The sequence below is a fragment of the Temnothorax americanus genome, unplaced genomic scaffold, assembly GCF_048541705.1.
Source record: "Temnothorax americanus isolate GAGA-0224 unplaced genomic scaffold, ASM4854170v1 Scaffold61, whole genome shotgun sequence".
NCBI classification, from domain to species: Eukaryota; Metazoa; Arthropoda; class Insecta; order Hymenoptera; family Formicidae; genus Temnothorax; species Temnothorax americanus.
Window position 1 is genome coordinate 665,088 of NW_027509762.1, and position 20,896 is coordinate 685,983.

Consider the following 20,896-nt stretch of genomic DNA (forward strand, 5'->3'; position numbering starts at 1 on the left):
CCCCCACCGTGCTTTCGGGGGAGGTGCGGTAGCCCCGAAATAATTCACGCATACACTTTCCACGCGAACCGAGGTTCACGCACACCCCCCCGTGCTTTCGGGGGAGGTGCGGTAGCCCCGAAACAGTTCACGCATACGCTTTTCACGCGAACCGAAGTTCACGCACACCCCCCCCCCCGTGCTTTCGGGGGAGGTGCGGTAGCCCCAAAATAATTCACGCATACACTTTCCACGCAAACCGAGGTTCACGCACACCCCCTGTGCTTTCGGGGGAGGTGCGGTAGTCCCGAATAGTTCACACATACACTTAATTGGACAAAATACGCAAAATTTTAAGTATGTAAATTAAATACACAAAAGTAATAAAACGGCTACCGCACTTCCCCCGAAAGCACGGGGGTGGGTGTGCGTGAACCTCAGTTCGCGTGAAAAGTGTATACGTGAACTATTTCGGGACTACCGCACTTCCCCCGAAAGCAGGAGGAGGTGTGCGTAAACCTCGATTTGCGTAAAAAGTGTATGCGTGAACTATTTCGGGGCTACCGCACCTCCCCCGAAAGCACGGGGGAGTGTGCGTGAACCTCGGTTCGCGTGGAAAGCGTATACGTGAACTGTTTCGGGGCTACCGCACCTCCCCCGAAAGCACGGGGGGGGGGGGGTGTGCGTGAACCTCGGTTCGCGTGAAAAGTGTATGCGTGAACTATTTCGGGACTACCGCACCTCCCCCGAAAGCAGGGGGAGGTGTGCGTAAACCTCGGTTTGCGTGAAAAGTGTATGCGTGAACTATTTCGACATATATATTAGTCATTTATGCCTTCCAATACTCAAAATAGCTGCTATATTTTCGAAACATTTTTTGTTTATAACTTTTTAATAAACAATGACCGCCGGCTAAAACCTTCTGAAGGTCACTCAGGAGGGTGACCTTGACAACATATGTCAAGGTCCAAGTCATCGGTGAGGTTTGACCTAATATGCATATTTACCCTTGTATGTGTTATATAATAAATATCTGGCTGCTTTTTTTCATATTTCGCGTATTTGCTCTTCGTAAAATTACTTCATGATTTGTTTCTGAACTTTCACTTCTAGGTTTATTAAAACAGGCATATCTCAGGTACGTTATCCAGGGGGACATATAAAAATATGTATATTCAAATATTTCTTTCACATATATCTGTTTCTTAAGCAAGAGCTTCATATTCCTATTCTGTACTCTTATTTTGTTATTATCGTTATATTATCGTTGCACAGCTTAATTTTTTACCATATAACGCAAATATATAACGATATATAGCGAAACTGTCGAAGAGTTACAGCCTACTGAAAGAGTTACGGTCTACTAAACAAGTTACAAAATCATCTCTCGGAAAAGACCGAAGGCACAGCATTTTATGGATTAGAGTTTAATTCATCACCGTTAATATTTTTGATGCATCAAATAGTTTCGCCGATTTTCATCGATGCCACCTTGAAATTCCTTTCAACCTGACCTCTGTTTCTTGAACCTGCGTGTCAGAGAAACCACAATTAGTAGTGTATAAATATCACAGCGGAATGATTTAAAATCGAGAGATAGCCTGACAACTGGATGATTGCGTAAGGATGGAGTCCAGAGATCTACATGCAATATAATCATGTTATGTAATCGTGCATGATTATTCTTAAATTATTCGGTGACAAAAATAAGTACAAAGCTATATACACGTATCTAATTTATAAATTATAAATGCCTTATTTATAAGAAACAAGAAACAAGAAATTTATTATAAATAAAACAAGGTTTTATTAGAAAACTAGCATCACTCTCCCCCTCTCTCTCTTTCGCTAAAATTTTTTAAGACGAGCACAAAACTTTTTATATTATTGTACAATGATTTATTGTATTATGTTTTGTAATGATTCAAGTCGATTTTTGACAACACGCGGAAAAAATTCAGTACGTTTTACAGATTGTTATCGAGAATTTATTACACACAGAATGCCTAAAACTTTTTATTTCAGAATCTCTTTGCCATGTCGTAATAGCCATAATTGAATATACATATGGTCGGCTTATTGTGAAATTCAACTGGTTTAAATCGTTTCACGAGATCGCGTCGCATTTTGTTTGTTTGTTACACATATGTACGAAGGTCAAGCATCAAAATAGATTAGGAAATCAAGTAATCCGCGATCAAGATATTTTCGATAATGTTTAAATTAATTAAAAATTAGATATATAATTCGTAAATACGCAAATTTTATAAACTATTGTATTATATAAAATTAAATTTATTTCCATATTTACATAAAAAATAAAATATTGTGCAAAAAATAAAAGAAGAATAAGAAGAAGAGCAACATAGAAGCCGGAAAGGGAAAATTTCGTAATATTATTTTCTTACATTATGATAATTTGAGGAGAAACAGACTATTGATTGATTACAATTGAATTTATTGTAGGGTAAGTAGTCCAACAATAAACCATAAAAATTTCAGAGGTTTATATCTCTCTCAATTATTGAGTTGGAGATCTATGTTTTTGCAGTTCATGAATTTAGTTGGCTATATACTGTATACGATTTATAAGTCATTTTTCAAGTTTAGCCACAATTTTTATTTTTTTAAAACAATGTCAAATTGTTCATTATGTACAGGGATGTGTACACACACAATGAACCTAATAGCCATTTTTAACAATAAACTACATCTTTTATACTGTAAATTGTTAGTGTTATTTTAGTTTTACTATGTTTTAAAATGTTTATTTAGGGAAGAGATAACTATATAAGACATGATAAGTAAAATTAAAGCTAACTTAATTATATATGTTATGTTTTTATTATTTGAAACTTACAATTAAAATTATTACTTTTTATCAGACTTTTTCTCACTTAGATTATTATTTATTGTAGCAATAACTTATAGCCAGTTTAATAAGACTTATAACACAGATAACTGTAGTAAAAAACAAAATTGTTCATTGTAGACCATATAACATTTTTTACGATAATCTCTAAAAAATACAGTAAAATAATGCAATAGAAGAAAGTTGCTTATATACAGAATTATAAAGCCAAATATACGTACACAATTATAGAATAATAAAAAAAATAATAGATATAACAATAAAAACATGAAAAATACGTAAAACTTACGAAAAAAACTTAGTTTGTGACTCAAAAATCATAAAATGTGGCCTCAAACTGCCACCTTCGCAACCATCCTTCGCGCGATTTGCCGGTCAATTGGGGAGCCAAAAAGTTCAAATGCGAGCTGTTGTATGACAACAAGTACAATCTAGCAACATTACATTTATGAAATATCGCAATGGTTCATAGTGTATTACTGGTTCATTGATGGACTATATACCTACCCTATATATTATGATAGATTTAAGTCAGTTTCGGAAAAGATAGATAAACTTTAAGAGATAAATTTTTTTTAAGTTGCTTACATTTAATTATTATTATTTTTGTAAAAATAAAAAACGTAACAAAATGACAATAAACAAAAAGATGTTTCAAGATTTTGATACATGCTTCTAGAAATGATTCTTAATACATTTATAATAATCGTTCCAGTGAAAAAATTCTGACTATATAATAATTATATATATATAATATATATATATATTATATATATATATGTAGGTATGTGTATGTATATATGTATGTATATATATGTATATGTAGGTATAGGTACGCATATATGTATACATACATATATATATATATATATATATACATATTTATTTAATTATTTAATTACAGAATAAAAATTATGAATATTTTGTTTATTTTGTTGAAAATGTAATATGAAAAAGTTTGTTTTACATAAAGATGTTTTAAAAGCATAAAATATTAATATTTTCATTAATGTATTATTAGTCTCAAATTATATTGTGTATGCTGATTATAAAAATATAACTATATTTAAAATGTAACTGTATTACTTTTAATAATGTGTGTTTTATTTACTATTTTCTTCACAATTTAATAATTTATTCTTTAACATAAAATTATTATTTTTTTTATTAAAGGAGGATATTAATATTTTTCTTATCATTAATTAACTTTTAAAAGAATTTAATATTTATATACGCACGCACACGTACATGCACACGCATACGCACACGCATATGCACACGTATACGCAAGCACTCTCTCTCTCTCTCTCTCTCTCTCTCTCTCTCTCTCTCTCTCTCTCTTTCTTTCTGTTATTAAATCAGATACTAGTACTTAATAAAAGATGAACCAAATCTTTTTTTTCTTTTTTTCCTTTCTTCCTTCTTTACAACAGATAATAGAAAGAATAATAAAATAGATTAAACTTTTTTAGTACGTAAACATATTAAATTAATTATTTGGATAGAATTATATAGATAGGTTGAAATGAATTTGCTTGTCTTTACTTTAATACATTTTTTAAAGTAGTCTTTTCTTTCAGAGTTACTCTAATATATATTTGAGTGAAAAGAATTTTTAGAAAGTGTATTATATTATAAGCTGCATTATAAATTTCAATTTTAATTTTATTTAAGAAAATAATTAACTATTGTGGTTATGCTCTTCTGATATCAAATTGTATAATTTACAATTAACAACTAATCTAATCATTAACAGTTTAATAAATAACGAAATTAATTCTTTTACATTATAGAAATGTATTGTTTTCTTTTATACCTTTTTCTTGAATTAACATACCTTATATTTCTCTTAGCTTCTTCTTTAATACAAAATGTTTTTATTAAAAATTATCGGCTGGCTTGTCAATAAGTTGGCGAACAGGTATGTTCGACATGGAATGGATGATGGCGGGTAAAAGTATCGTTGCTGCGTAGTAATCTTGGTGGCAGTTCTCGCTCCTGACAGTCTTCAGATATTCTAATATCAAAAGTATAAAGTAATTTTGTGAAGATTAATAAGTTAAATATTAAACTTTTTTACTTATAGAGAGAGATTAATAATAGAATATAATTAAATTATTTATGTAAATAAAATAAGACTAATAAAAGTAAAATATTACCTAAGTTAAAAAAAATAACAATAAACATTTTTTAATAATAAAAAATAAAATAATTAAAATAAATTGTACGTTTAATTTTCAATGAAATTTAACGAAAATTGTGGTTTACTTATAATTTCCATTAAATTTAAGCTATACTCCAGGAAAATTCTTAAAATTAAAAAGAAATAGTATAATTATCTAAAAATGGGACTCGGGTAACGTGTAACTTGGACGTGGTGGACGGCCCAAGGAGAGAGGAGCGGAGAAAGTGGTGCGAGAGGAGAAAGAAGGGAGAGAGAGAGGCCGGAAGAGGCGGATTGGATGGAGAGGGCATAGAGGAAGATGAGAAAATGAAGGAGACGGGAAAATCGAAGCAGGAGGAGAGAAACGGAGGATGAAAAGGGCTGAGTGATATGGAGGTTTAGGAGAGAGGCTGATGGAGCGAGAGGGGGGAGACGAGCGGGGGCAGCAGCACTGACGCGAGATCACGCGGCGCTCGCGCAGGCGCACCGGTGGTGATGAGCGCGGAGCGGAATGGTGTGCAGACGGAAGAGAGGTTGGCAAGGGGAACGGTGAGGATAGAGGACGCGGTAGGAGGAGGAAAGTAGATACGGCGGCGCGGGACATCAACGGGTGAGAGGTTGTGTGGGGAAAGCGGAGAGGCTAGAGGGCGTAGCAAGAGGAAAAAAGTTGAGACAGCGGCGCTGGATAGTAGCTGAAAAGGATTGGTACGACTGAGAGGAGAGGCAGGGAACCGAGAAAAGTTGGACGCACTGGCAGAGGTTTGAAAGGAGGCAGAAGTGTAAAGGAGGAAATTATACAGAAGGTGAACGGAAAAGGTTTAAGGGAAATGCGAAGGAGAAAAATCGTGGAGGAGCGGACTGAGAACTGTAAGTAGAGGAGGAACAAGAGGAGCGAGGGAGAGAAGGGCGGGATTGAAGGAACGGAGGTAGCAGCCCAGGTTACACGACGAGGGAGCTGAGCGAGTTGGTAGCAGAGAGTATCGATCGGGCGATCGATTGACCTGTCGAGAAAGAGGGTTTGGCGATGGTGGCGCGGCAGGTGTGGAACAGAGCAGGGAGTCGGCTCGACAGATCGATGGATCGAACGATTGAAGGGGCTGGACGGATAGATAGGTGATGAAAGGAGAAGGAGAGAAGGCGACGTAGAAGTGGAACGAGGAAGGGGAGGAAGTGACGAGCGTGCGTGAGCTGGACTTTGGTTGGCAAGAAGAAGGAAGGAGAGTGGGAAGGGTGAAGATGGACGAGGATAAAGCGGTGGAGGCGAGGGTATGGATGCGGACGAGGACGAAGGCCATAGGAAGAAAAAAGAGTAAGAGGGAGGTAGGATGGAAAGGAGAAAGGGTCTGGGAAAGGAAAGGGGAAGGAGGGAGAGAGGTTTTGATAGTGGAGATGGAGGATGAGAGGGAGAGGGCAGAGTTGCTGGGAAGATTTGGAGAGGTTAGGCAGAGGTAGCGAGAAAGAGTCTAAGGGTAAAGATAGCTGAGGACAGATAGGGGGAGACGAGGATAAGAGAGAGAGAGGGAGGGGAAGTTAGAATAGGAGAGAGAGTGGAGGAGAGGAGGAGAGCAGGAGTGAGAGGAGGTAGGAGGTGGAGGAGAGCACGAGAGAGACGGAGGAGAAACTCCGCAGGAGCGGGGAAGAGGATCAACAGACCCAGGGCAGGAGACAGACAGGAGGGAAGAGCTGAGACAGGAAGAGGTGGAGGGAGACGAACAAAGACGTGAAGGAAGAGGAGAGGGCTAAAGGAAGGGAAAAAGATTTATTGTGAGGTCGCACATGGCCAGGAAATGAAAGAAGGGGAACTATTGTAAGAGGTTTGGGTACGCTCCTCAGTAAAAAAAACGCCTTGTAAGCCCTGCGGGGAAATGCAATAAACACTTACATACATACATATAATTATCTAAATCTATTTAAAATTTATTAAATATTAAATTTATTTGTTAATATAAGAATCACTTACTCTTTCAACTCCATCTCTTTGAGACGAACGGGTGATTTGAATGATGTATCGTCATGCGGGTACGAAGGTAAGGCTTCCAATATTCTTGGAGGAGGTTTCTTCGTGGTATTGATGAAAGAGTTATAGGTAGGTCGGTTAGGCTGCTCATCGTAAACCCAGCCACCGCGTATCGTCGATTTACGCTGGTTCGGACTGTAGTTGCTTTCGCCGCGCATCGGCGTGTTACTTTGCAAATTCAGTGCATTGAGCTGTAGATAACCGCTGCCACCTGCAATCGGTCCCAAGTCTTCCGAGCCTCCTGATTTGCTCAGTCGATTTCCCGGTTCTGTAGCATTTGTATCATTTGATAACAATTTCCAATTAAAAAATCTTAACAACAGAAACATTTTTTTCGAAATTTAACAGTTTGTATATTATAATTGTGAATTTCAAACTGATACAATACATATAATCAAAACATTCACTATCAAAATTGATTCCTATTTAATTTAAAGTGCAGCTGACTCAATACACCATCTTGTAAGATGTCTTAAATTCAAAATCATTAGTGGTACTTTTATTAGTATTTTTAAGATAAAAAAAAATAATTGCGACTACAACAATGTAACTTAAAAATTGTCATTTTAGAGTTGTTTGCAAAAGAAAGGTGAGAATTTAATATATATTGAATAAAGAGCTAATACACGGAGAAAAAGATAGAGTTGCTACAACAGAATAATAATGTTATTTTTTGTTCATCAATGCAAAAAGGTTATGGAAACCATAACGTACTCTGGAAGTGACTTTGCGATTGAACTGAACTCTCACAATTAGTGCTGTACCGTGCAACTATACATCTTATAGATCTCTCAATTATACTATTTATGCTGCAGACTGCCACTTTCGAGAGAGTACCAATAATCCTAAGGTAACTATATATGAGGGTATTGTAACCGAATGCTACTTATAGTAAGAACTATACAATTATGAGAACCGTACATATGAGCATATCTTAGCTACATTTAATGTAAATATCAACCAAAAAAAAAAAAGAAAGTGGTAGTATTATACCTTGAAAAAACATAAGTAACAAGTGGTAGATCTTTACCTAAAAAAAAAAAAGAAAGTGGTAGTATTATACCTCAAAAAAACCTAAGTAACAAGTGGTAGATTTTTATATCTCGAAAAATCTCGAAAAAATCTAAGCAGTAGTATCTTTATTTCCGAAAAATTATAACCCAAGTGATACACGTCACAAAATTATGTTACCTTATCAAAAAGAAGAGTCGCGCTTCAAGTGATCTATTACAATTACAAAAAAGAAATGATATCTCTTTAAATTAGAGCGCCAATTACAGAGAGAACATGTATATTGCCTCAAAAAATAATTGTTGCACTACTTTGAAAAATCCTTACATTGTGTCAATTAGAAAAGAATGTATGATAACAATTTTATAAGATTAAAAAATTTTATTTAAATTTAACAAGGGAATACAAGATATTCAAATTAAATACAAAGTTTACATGTGTATTTTTTAATGGTCACAAAGAATTACAGAGATAACAGTACAAAATAAAAATATTTTATTAAAATACATAAATTTTTCTTGTAAAAAAACGTGGCGCTGTTAGACCTCGAAATTTTAAATAAATAAGGACAACAATAAATAAAAATAATTCAGAGAAGAATGCGATGGGAGTAATATTAAATTATATATATATATAATTATATATATATATATATATATATATATATATATATATATATATAAAGAGGTCTAACAGCGCCAAGTTTTTTTACAAGAAAAATTTATGTATTTTAATAGAATATTTTTATTTTGTACTGTTACCTCTGTAATTCTTTGTGGCCATTAAAAAATACACATGTAAACTTTGTATTTAAATATCTTGTATTCCCTTGTTAAAATTTAAACAAAATTTTTTAATTTTATAAAATTGTTATCATACATTCATTTCTAATTGACACAATGTAAAGATTTTTCAAAGTAATGCAACAATTATTTTTTGAGGCAATATACATGTTCTCTCTGTAATTGGCGCTCTAATTTAAAGAAATATTATTTCTTTTTTGTAATTGTAATAGATCACTTGAAGCGCGACTCTTCTTTTTGATATATAAGGTAACATAATTTTGTGACGTGTATCACTTGGGTTATAATTTTTCGGAAATAAAGATACTACTGCTTAGATTTTTTCGAGATTTTTCGAGATATAAAGATCTACCACTTGTTACTTAGGTTTTTTCGAGGTATAATACTACCACTATCTTTTTTTCTTAGGTAACAGCATATACACTACTATACGTGTACTTGGCGCTTTTTTTTACCTTTTTTTAAAAAAGGTAAATTTGTGCGGATATCACGCCTTTTTGTAGTATATTACGCATTTTATAAACAGTATGTACAGGATAAAGCTATTTGGAGGTATAATACTACCACTTCGTTTTTTTTTTCGAGGTAACAACATAACAGGGTAACAACATAATACATATACACTACTATGCGTGTACTTGGCGCTCTTTTTTACCTTTTTTTTAAAAAGGTAATTTTGTACGGATATTATGCCTTTTTGTAGTGTTACGCATCTTAATCTTATAAACAATATACCTTATAATCTTATAAACAGTATATAATACAAGGTATGAAGCTAAAAGTGTTACGGACTATTATTTCTAAAGAAAACAACAATTTAATATTTTGCTTAGTTTTTTTTAAATAATAATCTGTAACCCTTTTAGTTGTACACCTTGTATATATTTTTCAATTTCAACATAAAACATAATCGCAATAAAGCATGATTAATGTTAATAAGTCGTTAACTGTAAAATTCTTTATTTATTTTTATTTGCGTGTCTTACTGAATGTTGTTCGCAACTGTATATGTACCGATATCTTCAGGTATCGATATTTTTGATAATTATTTTTACGTCAAACATAATTTTAATTCATCCAATTTTTATTATGTTTAGACATAATTTTCGTCCAATTTTTATTATGTCTACACATAATTTTAATTTAGCGATTTTTATTATGTCATGACATAATTTTAATTCTGCTGCTAGGGAAATTTTAAATCGATTCTTATGAATCAAGCTTGAATTCAATGTCTAGGTGTCCCAGGTTGCCGATGACGAGGTCCACATAGTGCGCTCTATAGTTTTCGGTGTCCAGGTGTATTAATACCTTGAATTCGATGGCCACGTGTTCCAAGTTGCCGATGACGAGGTCCACATAGTGCGCTTCGTAGTTTTCGGTGTCTACATGTATTAATACCTCGAATTCGATATCTACGTGTCTTACATTAGGTGCGTTCAGCCGATACTCCGCTAGCCTAGCAATCGTGAGCAGTCGCTCGTTTTCGCTCGTTTCCTCTCTTTTGACCTAATGGATTAAAAAGAGAGGAAACGAGCGAAAACGAGCGACTGCTCACGATTGCTAGGCTAGCGGAGTATCGGCTGAACGCACCCATTCAGATCTAAAGTTATTAATACACCTAGACACCAAAAACTATGAAGCGCACTATGTGGACCTTGTCATCGGCAACCTGGAACACGTAGACATTGAATTCGAGGTATTATTACACCTAGACACCGAAAACTACAGAGCGCGTTATCTGGACTTCGTCATCAGCAACCTGGGACACCTAGACATAAATTTCAAGGTATTAATACACGTAGACACCGAAAACTACGGAGCGCACTATGTGGACTTCGTCATCGGCAACCTGGGACACCTAGACATCGAATTCAACGTACGATTACACCTGGACACCAAAAATTATGAAGCGCACTATCTGGATCCCGTCATCGGCAACCTGGGATACGTGGACATCGAATCCAAGATATTAATACACGTAGACACCGAAAACTACGGAGCGCACTATGTGGACCTCGTCATCGACAACCTGGGACACCTAGACATCGAATTCAACGTACGATTACACCTGGACACCGAAAACTACGGAGCGCACTATGTGGACCTCGTCATCGGCAACCTGGGACACGTAGACATCGAATTCAACGTGTTATTACACCTGGACACCGAAAACTATGAAGCGCACTATCTGGACCTCGTCATCGGCAACCTGGGATACCTAGACATCGAATTCAACGTACGATTACACATGGACACCGAAAACTCTGAAGCGCACTATTTGGATCCCGTCATCGACAACCTGGGATACGTGGACATCGAATTCAACGTATTATTACACCTGGACACCGAAAACTATGAAGCGCACTATGTGGACTTCGTCATCGGCAACCTGGTACACTAGACATCGAATTCAAGGTATTAATACACGTAGACACCAAATACTACGGAGCGCACTATGAGGACCTCGTCATCGGCAACTTGGGACACGTAGACATCGAATTCAACGTGTTATTACACCTGGACACCGAAAACTATGAAGCGCACTATCTGGACCTCGTCATCGGCAACCTGGGATACCTAGACATCGAATTCAAGCTTAATTCATAAGAATCGACTTAAAAATTCCCTTGCGGCATTTTCTGCCAAGCGTAGAAAATCTTCTTTTCCGCGTTGACTCAATATATATTATTTATATATATACCTAATTTTTTTACCTAAATAGAAATCTTCCTCCTGACCGATAAGTCTATCGACCTAATTTCGAAATACGCGCGCGATATCGAAACTGGCGATACCTGCGCCGCCAGCGTCGAAAAAGTGAAAGTAACGTTTCTGATTATGACGTCAACATATCAGACGTCGGCGTTAGAAGTAGTAGTATACGTATCTTAAAAATAAATTTTCACATTTGGACTTTGCGTCGCAATATCTCCGCTCGTAGGGCACGGAGCGGAATATTATGAGATAAACCCTCCCCTAATTGGACCCCAAGCTATCGATCAAGCCTACTTAGAATTTGATCCGTTCACTCGTTATCGAGATCTCAACATCTCGACTACTCGCAACCCGTCGCGTCGCGTAAAAGAGTCACGGTCGGTCTCGCTCCGCGTGTACTTGGCGCGAGACACTACCGTGTCTCTTGATATAACTTGAATTTACATACATTTCTTTTTCAATCATATAGAGAATGTTGTTGTAACAACCGTACTAATTTTCTCCGTGTTGAGTTGGTTACACGCTCGGGGATGTTTTTTAGCCGGTGCAAGCCCGACATAACCTTGGAGACTGGCTCTAGGGTATGCGTTAAGCATTTTCATCCCGAACGCAAAACAAAAAAAAAATATATATCCGAGGTACAAAAATAATGCCTCCTGATTTTATTTTCAGAAAATTTTATTTCTGTGGGAATGTCTGCACAAGCTCGCGCACAAGCCTGATCTCAAGAGTCAGATGAGGAAGGAACAAATGAAAAGAATCCGTTTACTGAAAGAGAGATTGCGTTTCGTGATTTATATGTAATTCAAATCAAAAGTTTAAAGTGGGCAGAACTATACAAAGAATACCAACATTTGTTGCATAGGAGAAGGGAAACTGCCCTAAAACCTTCCCAGTATTCGTGAACAAAATTATACATCGGTAATATAAAAATACAATATAAGTACAATAAATGTCTCAAATGCTTAAAAGAAACAAATAAATGGTTATTATAGAACAGTCCTTTCTTTAAATATGTATCATAATATACTTTGGAGGTTTTACTGAGGTATTTCTTTATCATATGAAATCTTCATTGTAAGAAGAATTGTCATAGTAGGTTCTCGTATAATTTCTCTTGACGTAGTGAAGCTTAGAATTAGTTGTTCTTCTCTAAAGAAAGGATCGTTTGAAACATAAACATAAATCAATTAATACAAGAATATCACTTCAGATAGAATGTACAATATATAATCTGGAAAATAATGCATCAATCTTTTATTTTAAATAACGAATTACTATCATCAGTCTATTCAGTGATGTTATTTGTAATGTCAATACTGATTGAGTATTACCAAATAAGTGTCTGCATCTCGGCAAAGCATTATACTATATCATGAGCGATTACTACAACATAAGCTATGTACATGACATGAGCTACAACAGAAACATAAGCGATAAGTTTCTCACTAAATTTACTAGACTAAATCTTGTACTAGGCAGTCTTTGATTGACACATTAATTCACCACAGCATGAACGTAATACTAGATAACTAATAATTCGCAAGATATTTATTAGAAGATTATAAAGTAATTGAATAAGAACTTATATAGCAACGCACGGAAACGGTTATTCGATAGTTTTTATTACAATGCCAGGAACTATTTATATATTTCGCAAAGAACGCATTCTCATTTAGTACGTAATACAAGTGAGTGTAACGAATGTCCGCAAACCAAAGTAATAGACGATAAAGAATATGACATAATCAATTATAATGAAACAGTCGTATGAAAGAAAAAAATAAACGTTTTCCTTGTAACTAAAATGGTTGCAACCGAATGATTAATTATTTAATGTACTTTAGACTGAACTCAGTGTTACAATTAGACTCGAAATAAACTTTAATCTCTTTTCAAAAGACGAGGAAGTTTTCCTTTCGCTTGCTCTCGTGATTTCTGCAAATTGTCAGTTCAAAAGGTAACCTTGAGAGGAGAGATTATCACTCTCGCAACGTTAGAAGAAATCTAACGTTTCCACTCTCGTAACGGTAGACGAAGTCCAACGTTTCCACTCTCGTAACGGTAGACGAAGTCTAACGTTTCCACTCACGTAACGATAGACGATATCTAACGTTACCACTAAAATATATTTAAACAGGTTACCTTTAGTTTTTTATGATAACATCACGTAAGAAGTTCATACACGAGTATATCTCGAAAATACCAAGCCAAAACCTAGTTTATCCAGGACTTCGAAAGGGCGTTTTATCTCATGCCGAAAAGGTTCTCTCGAACGTTCCAGAAAATGGCTGCCTTCCTCGAACCTTCCACGTGCCGGCATGGCTCGCCAGGATGTATCTCGCTGGCTTCCTCTCAGTGACGATCGTTGTTGTCCTTTTCCGATCCGTATATGTTTCACAACTATCTTATTTATTGCACACGAATAGGCCGATCTCAAATACTTTACGACTTAACTGCGAAAAGATGATGCAATTATGCGACACGAATTTCTGTATAACGCACGATGTATCACGCACGATGTCTGGGAGACGAATGCTCGCTTCTTCTTTGCGCCCCTAGTGGATCTCTGGCTCAACAGGCCACAGTACCACGCTTTCCGTACAAGACAGCGGATCCAGTGACGGGGAGCACTGGAGCCCTCTTGTATTATTTACAGGAGGCTTCAAGCCGATTCAATTATAACTTTGACCATCTGAGAGGTCGATAACTATTCAAAAATAAAAATGTGCCATGCGCACGTATTTACAACCCGAGATCACAATCTTTAATAAAGGAGAGTATCGCCTTAACAATCTTGTAATTTAAGTTACTATATAAATATAGGCAAGAAAAAGGAGCCAAGAGTTCAAGGTCAAAAAGAGATCGTAAAAACCTAGATCTACCACTTTCAAACCGACTACATGCCCAGAATAAATGATCAACATCTTGATACTCCCAGCCACAAGGACATGAGGGGGATTCGCCGATACCAAACCTATACTTAATAACGTTAGTATATGGGTAACCAGCAAGCAAACGAGCCATAATTCCAAAATCTCTCCTGCTAATTCTAAACTTTGATAGAAATGACAAATTCAAATTTTGATCGGCCAGATTTTCCATGTAAAACCTGCCCGATCCATTATTAATACGGTCCAAGAACCCAGCATCAATATCAATGTAAGCATACAAAAGATGAGATGAAATATCCTTATGAGAGATTTTGTTATTAAGTGAGGTGCCACTTAGCGAGGCTTCCTTAGCAGCCGAGTCGGCCCGCTCGTTACCCAAAATTCCCTTATGTGCAGGACACCATGAAAATCTAACCGTCAAGCCGCTTGCAGCGGCAAGACTAAGCTTAGACTTAAGATTCGGAACCAAAGGGCTAAGTTTGCCATTGCTAAATGGTTTAATATTTGCGATAGATTGCAAAACGCTCCACGAATCCGTACAAATGTTAACATGTTCCCATGAATTGACCAGCGTCAAATCGACAGCAGCAATAATCGCCAGAGCCTCCGCGGAGAAAGAGCTTGTATACCTATTCAATTTAATTCGTTGAGTAATATTCAATTTGGGAATCCAAACCGAGCAGCCCGCAAATGGAACTCCATCAGTCCCCACGGATTTAGAACCGTCGGTAAAAATATCAATCTCAGTAGGGGAAGATCTATTCAGAGAGATCAAATTAGTGAAAGCCAAGTTAGGGTTACCGTTATCCTTAGCAAACTGCCCAGAAGTGCTATCTATGGGAGGGGAAACAGCGAAAATATGTGACGGGAAAGAGAAAACCGGATGTACATCCCAGGCATATAAATGACTGCGGAACGGAACCACTACAGGCCATCGAGAGACAATGAAGGGAACGTTACTCGGAGCAGTGTTTTGCCGATTATTCAACCAATGCAAATTGGCAACCTTATTTATCATTTTATTATTACGCAATTGAATAGATCTACCTAAATATTTGTCGCATTTATACGAAATTCTTCTAATAAAGGATCTCTGACCCGAAAAAACCCAACACACCCTGTTAGAGGAAGATTTGGGAATATTCAGAGCAACCTTGTACGCAGAGCATAACAGACTCTCGACGGTCCCGAGATAAGAGCGAGCAGCGCTAATATACCACATAGAACCCCACTCACAAATCGCACCAAGGGTAGCGTTAATGAAATTAATCGCAAGGATGGGGCTGATACCCCAGGATCTTCCCGCCAGCCATTTCAAAATATTCACAAAAATGAAAGACTTGGTTCGCAAAGAGGAGATATGTTCCTTCCATCTAAGACCACGGTCCATAACCAGCCCCAGATACTTAACAGAAAGGTTAAGAGGTATATTGCCACCAGGCAACTCCAGAATATCAGGCAGGATCACAGATCTTTTACGATGAAAGATAGTGAATTGAGTTTTTGGGAGAGAAACCGACAGATCCAGATCATTCAACCACTTCTCCAGTCGAATAAAGGTCGACCTCAAACCAAAAATAATATTATCCAATAAACTATCAGAACATAAAATCGCGATATCATCAGCATATTGTAATAAGGCAACATTATGAGGAACATGCAGTAGAATATCTTTAACATATAAATTAAACAATAACGGGCTCAGGACAGACCCCTGAGGTAAGCCCCTTTGCAGAAGCCTACTACCATATGAAATGCCCGACTCATAAAAACACGCAGACCTAGGAGAAAGAAAGTCCATGAAAAAGCTCTTATACCCAGAAGGGATCCTAAGTTTATTTATCAGACTAAACAAGGTACAGGGATTGACATTATCGTAGGCACCTTTAATATCTAAAAAGAGAGCACCCGTCATGGAACGTTGAGCAAAGGCTTTATATACCTCCAGGTTGATAAGAGCCAGGCAGTCATCACATGATTTACCCCTCCTGAATCCATACTGACAATTGGGTAAAAGCATTTCCAACTCAATAAACTTCTCAAATCGTCCCTTAATCATTTTTTCAAATATTTTCAAAACATTGGAAGCCAAGGAGATAGGTCTAAAGTCCACCTTGTTAGGCTTAGGAATAAGTATCACATCAAATCGCCGCCATTGAGACGGATATGACCCATCGCGAATAATTAAGTTAAAAATGTCCAAGAGCTTAAATCTAGCAGAGTCAGGAAGCAACTTCAAGAGATGATAACCAATCAGATCCGGGCCAGGAGAGCTCGAATCTCTGGAAGAGTCTATAGCCACATTAAGCTCAAAAAAGGAGAATTCGTCATCGAATAAAGAGGTGAAGGGGGTATCGGAAATATTTTCAAACCGATTAAAGGCCCAGGGGGGTGAAAAATTATCAATGAATTTATTTATACCTTGAAATTTACTACTTGAAGGAGGATTATTTGATTTAAAAAATACAGAATTTTTAAAAGAATTGATCGTTTTCCAAAAAGTTTTAATATTAAAATTTTCATTTAAATCATTGACAAAATTGACAAAATTTTCCTTTTTTCTTCGACGAATAGTTCTTCTGGCATAATCAGAACTCTTCCTGTACAGATCAACATTCTCCCTAGAAAAGCGAGCACAACAGTTCTTGAAAGATCTCTTCCTCTGAGCAACAGCCTCCTCACATTCCGAGTCCCACCATGGTTTACGGAGACGATTTTTAAAATTAGGTTTATAAGATTTACAGGTCTGAGACTTTCCATCAAAATACTGAATGTGTCCTGTAGCATCAAAAATTGATGCACCAGCCTTAAGGGCACAATCAATTACAGAGGAAGCCCACCGATCATACGCACAACCTCCAGAAATATCTCCAAGAGTGAAACCTTCCATAGCTGCATTAATTAAATCACTAAAGTAATCCTTTTGCAACTTGTTCATACACATCCTAGGTCTTTTATTAGAGTCAACAGAACTGGCAACAGGGGAAAACTGAATATAGATCTGAAAATGCTCGCTTGCCCGGGCTGCGCGCCCCTCCTAACATGCTCACGCAAGCGCGCGGGAAGCCCGCGCTCGGCCGTTCTCGAACGGTCGGGCCCTGTTTTCGCGCGCACACACACATTCGAGCGTTCCGACCTACCGCAAGATGAACGCCATATACTACGTTTACGCGAGCGTTACTTCTGTAGTAACTTACGATAATTCATTCGCGTAAACGGGATTTTTCTTCGCGTAAACGGGATTTTGTAGTAACTTACGATAATTTACTCCGCGTAAACGGGTGAATTATCGTAAGTTACTACAGAAGTAACGCTCGCGTAAACGTAGTAGTAGATGGCTGCACCAACACAATCTCTCTCTCTCTCTATACGTTGATTTCAAACAGGGAAACTTTTACTGGGTGTTTACATGAGTTTAATCTTATATCTTTATGGTGTATATTTATTATTTTTCCATATAATAATCATTTCTTTCTATACACTTTTACCATCTGTGAATAAAACGAAGTATATACTCGTACGGTAAAAGTCTTTTGCTTTTATTTGTGAAGGCTTGATCAACACTTTTCTTTAGCTCATCGTCACTCGTCTGTAGAATTTGACCTGACAAAAATTTGAATAATGAGGTTTTTCTTCTTTATGACAACGCACGGCCCCACACCAGTCTGCGGATGAGGGAGGCAATTGCTGAACTGTAATGGACTGTTCTTCCTCATCCTTCTCATAGTCCGGATCTGGCGCCTCTTCGGCCTATTGAAAGATACACTTTGTGGACACCAATTTTTAGATGCCAATGAGCTAAAGAAATGTGTTGATCGAGCCCTCAAGAATAAAAGAAACTTTTACCGCATGAGTATATAACGTCTTAGGCCGGTATTCATAGTTATTTAAGACCGTCTTAAGTTCAATCTTAAGATGTCATGAATCAATTACAGAGCCGTATTAGCGTCTTAAGACATTACTTAAGACGATCTTGAAGAGTATGAATACCGGCCTTATTCACAGATGGCAAAAGTGTATAGAAAGAGATGGTGATTATATGGAAAAATAATAAATGTGCACCATAAAGATGTAAGATTAAACTCATGTAAACGTCCAAGTTCTAGGAATAAAATTATGTGAAAAAAAATTGTGGGCATTACTTTTGTACCGACGATACTCTTATTCTTCTACAGTTATTATATACTTCAAAATTGCATTAAAAAATAAGGTAAAGTTGCAGATGTACTGCCTCGCCCAAAATTAGAATTAAAAAATCCGTTCCTGACGTATTTTTGGCTGCTGATAACAAATATCGCAATAAAATTTGGCGGTCGGATATATTGGAGCCGCCATTTAAAAAAAAAAGTCGAAAAACGCTACTTTTTCTATATTTTTGCTTCTATAGTCAAAAATATGGATCGAATAAAAAAATGTTTTAAGTTTTAAATAAAAAAGATAAAGTATTAAATTCCCTATAAAAAAGTTGTATAATAGTTATTGTGTAACAAATGCGGGAAGTTGAGAATTAGACACGAATGCGGAGTGGACGCACGAGCGTCCCGCAATTTTCACATTTGCTGTCATGTACCAGTTCGAAGGAGATGTGGTCAAAATTAAAGTCCGTGTACGATAAAAAGTCGGTCGTCAGCGTGCATTTGTTGCAACAGAAGTTTTTCATGTGCGAGTATAAAGATGAATCCATGTTGGTTTTTTTGTCAAAACTCGAAGAAATACGGACAAAACTTAAGCAGACCAGGGAGCCTATCTCAGATAAGATGCTCATGACCAAGACATTAATGTCGCTACCAGAACCTTATACAAGCATTTTCGATCAGCGTGGGAGTCAGTTCCACTAAAGAAGCAGACAACAGAGGAGCTTACATCGAGGTTATTAATTAAAGAGGAAAGGGTGAGCTCGAGCGAAAGTGAAGTAGTAGCCTTGGCAGGAACTATAGCAGCAGCAGGAGTGTAAAAAGGAAGATGAAATGCTTCGCATGTGGAAAAAAAGGGCATCTAGCAAAGTTTTGTACCAGTAAAGTAAAGGAAACAAGGAGTTGTTATTACTGCAAGAAAAAAGGGCACATCGCAGAAAATTTCTTCTTAAAAAGGAAGAAGAAAAGTGAAGAAAAGAAGAAAGACAATATTTGGGCATGTTTATAGTACAAAATTTAGAAAAAGGGGAAATAATAATAAATCAGACAGCATATTTAGAAAACCTGCTAGTCAAATGTAACATGAAAGACTGCAAAGCTGTTTCTACACCGATGGTAGAAAATTTTGATCATAGCGTGCTAAAAAGAGATAAATCAGAGAGTGAGAAAATTGAAAGTAGATGTAGAATGGTTATAGGCTCATTGATGTATGCCATGTTATGTTCATGCACGACCTGACCTATGTTTGTCAATTAGTATATTGAGTAGGTACCAATCTTGTGCTAGTGAGGATCTGTGGTCAGCGCTCAAGCGGGTGTTGCGCTATATTAAAGGTACCATTAAGTTAAGCCTAGTTTTTAGAAAGAGTAAAGCAAGTAATGTTAACAAAATAATAGGTTTTGTTGATGCTGATTGGGCAGGCGACAAGGTAGAGCAAGTCAGCGGTGGTTATGTTTAAAGTTTTGGATTGCAGTGTATCATGGGCTTTTCGTAAGCAATCAACTATTGCCTTGTCATCGACCGAATCAGAATACGTAGCTTTAAGTTTAGCCACTAATGAGGCCTGTTTGATAAAAAATTTGTTTTTCGACTTGGAAGGAAAAATGATAACTGTAAAGATATTTGAAGACAATCAGTCTGTGATCAAAGTATGTAAGAATCCTGAGTTTCACCACAAATTGAAGCACGTAGACATTAAGATGCATTTTGTTAGAGATAAAGTGTCCAATAATATAATATCAGTTGAATATATTAGTACTGATGAGCAAATTAGTGATGTACTGACAAAACCTTTGGGCAGAGTTAAGTTTGAAAAGTTCCGTGGTGGCTTAGGTTTAGAATAAGTTTTTTTTCTGTAAAATTTCAGTGGGTGTTTTAATTTTTTTTGTGTATAGATTTACCATTAAGGGGGTGTGTTGGATGGTAATGGTAAATGTTGCGTTGGCAGCACTAGCGTGTTCCTAAGAGCGGCGCTCCCTGTTTTATCTCTCACGTTTATCATCGCGTTCGCGCCAGATTCTCTTTGCGAGCAAGCCCGCAAGCGTGGCACATATAAGCATTCTTTTAATTGTGCTTGAGTTTCCTTTTTATTAAACGCAACGTTAAAACGTTAGTGTATGACTTTATTCTGCGCAACATACCCTGTTTATCAAAAACGTATTTTTTTATTCGATTTTGAGGTGAGACAGTACATCTGCAAATTTACCAAAAATAATATAACAAAATTATAATGGTTCAAAACACTCAAGTTTATTCTCTAGAAAACTTTGTTTTTTGAGTTGTGTCGTTGTTGCAGCAAATAAGC

At 36.6% G+C, this 20,896-nt stretch overlaps 2 protein-coding genes across 2 annotated transcripts in view; both read right to left on the minus strand.

Moving 5' to 3' along the window:
* Positions 1-630: 630 nt before the first annotated feature.
* Positions 631-20,896, minus strand: part of LOC143905420 (osmotic avoidance abnormal protein 3) — a 38,357-nt gene continuing 18,091 nt past the window's right edge. The window contains exons 7-9 of the mRNA XM_077420846.1: positions 6,976-7,300; positions 4,689-4,868; positions 631-1,508 (exon numbers count right to left, since the gene is read on the minus strand). Of these exons, the coding sequence (XP_077276972.1) occupies positions 4,754-4,868; positions 6,976-7,300 (440 nt within the window). The 3' untranslated portion in view covers positions 631-1,508; positions 4,689-4,753. The remainder of the gene's footprint in view (positions 1,509-4,688; positions 4,869-6,975; positions 7,301-20,896) is intronic.
* LOC143905419 (uncharacterized) lies at positions 12,225-20,894 on the minus strand. Its single transcript, XM_077420845.1, has 2 exons — positions 13,771-20,894; positions 12,225-13,685 (listed from the first exon to the last, which is right to left on the minus strand). The coding sequence occupies exon 1, from the start codon at positions 17,400-17,402 to the stop codon at positions 14,310-14,312; it is 3,093 nt and encodes a 1,030-aa protein (XP_077276971.1). The 5' UTR covers positions 17,403-20,894; the 3' UTR covers positions 12,225-13,685; positions 13,771-14,309.

Excerpts from the sequence above, each read along its gene's own strand:
- LOC143905419 (XM_077420845.1), bottom strand. The coding sequence starts at position 17,402 with ATGTGTATGAACAAGTTGCAAAAGGATTACTTTAGTGATTTAATTAAT.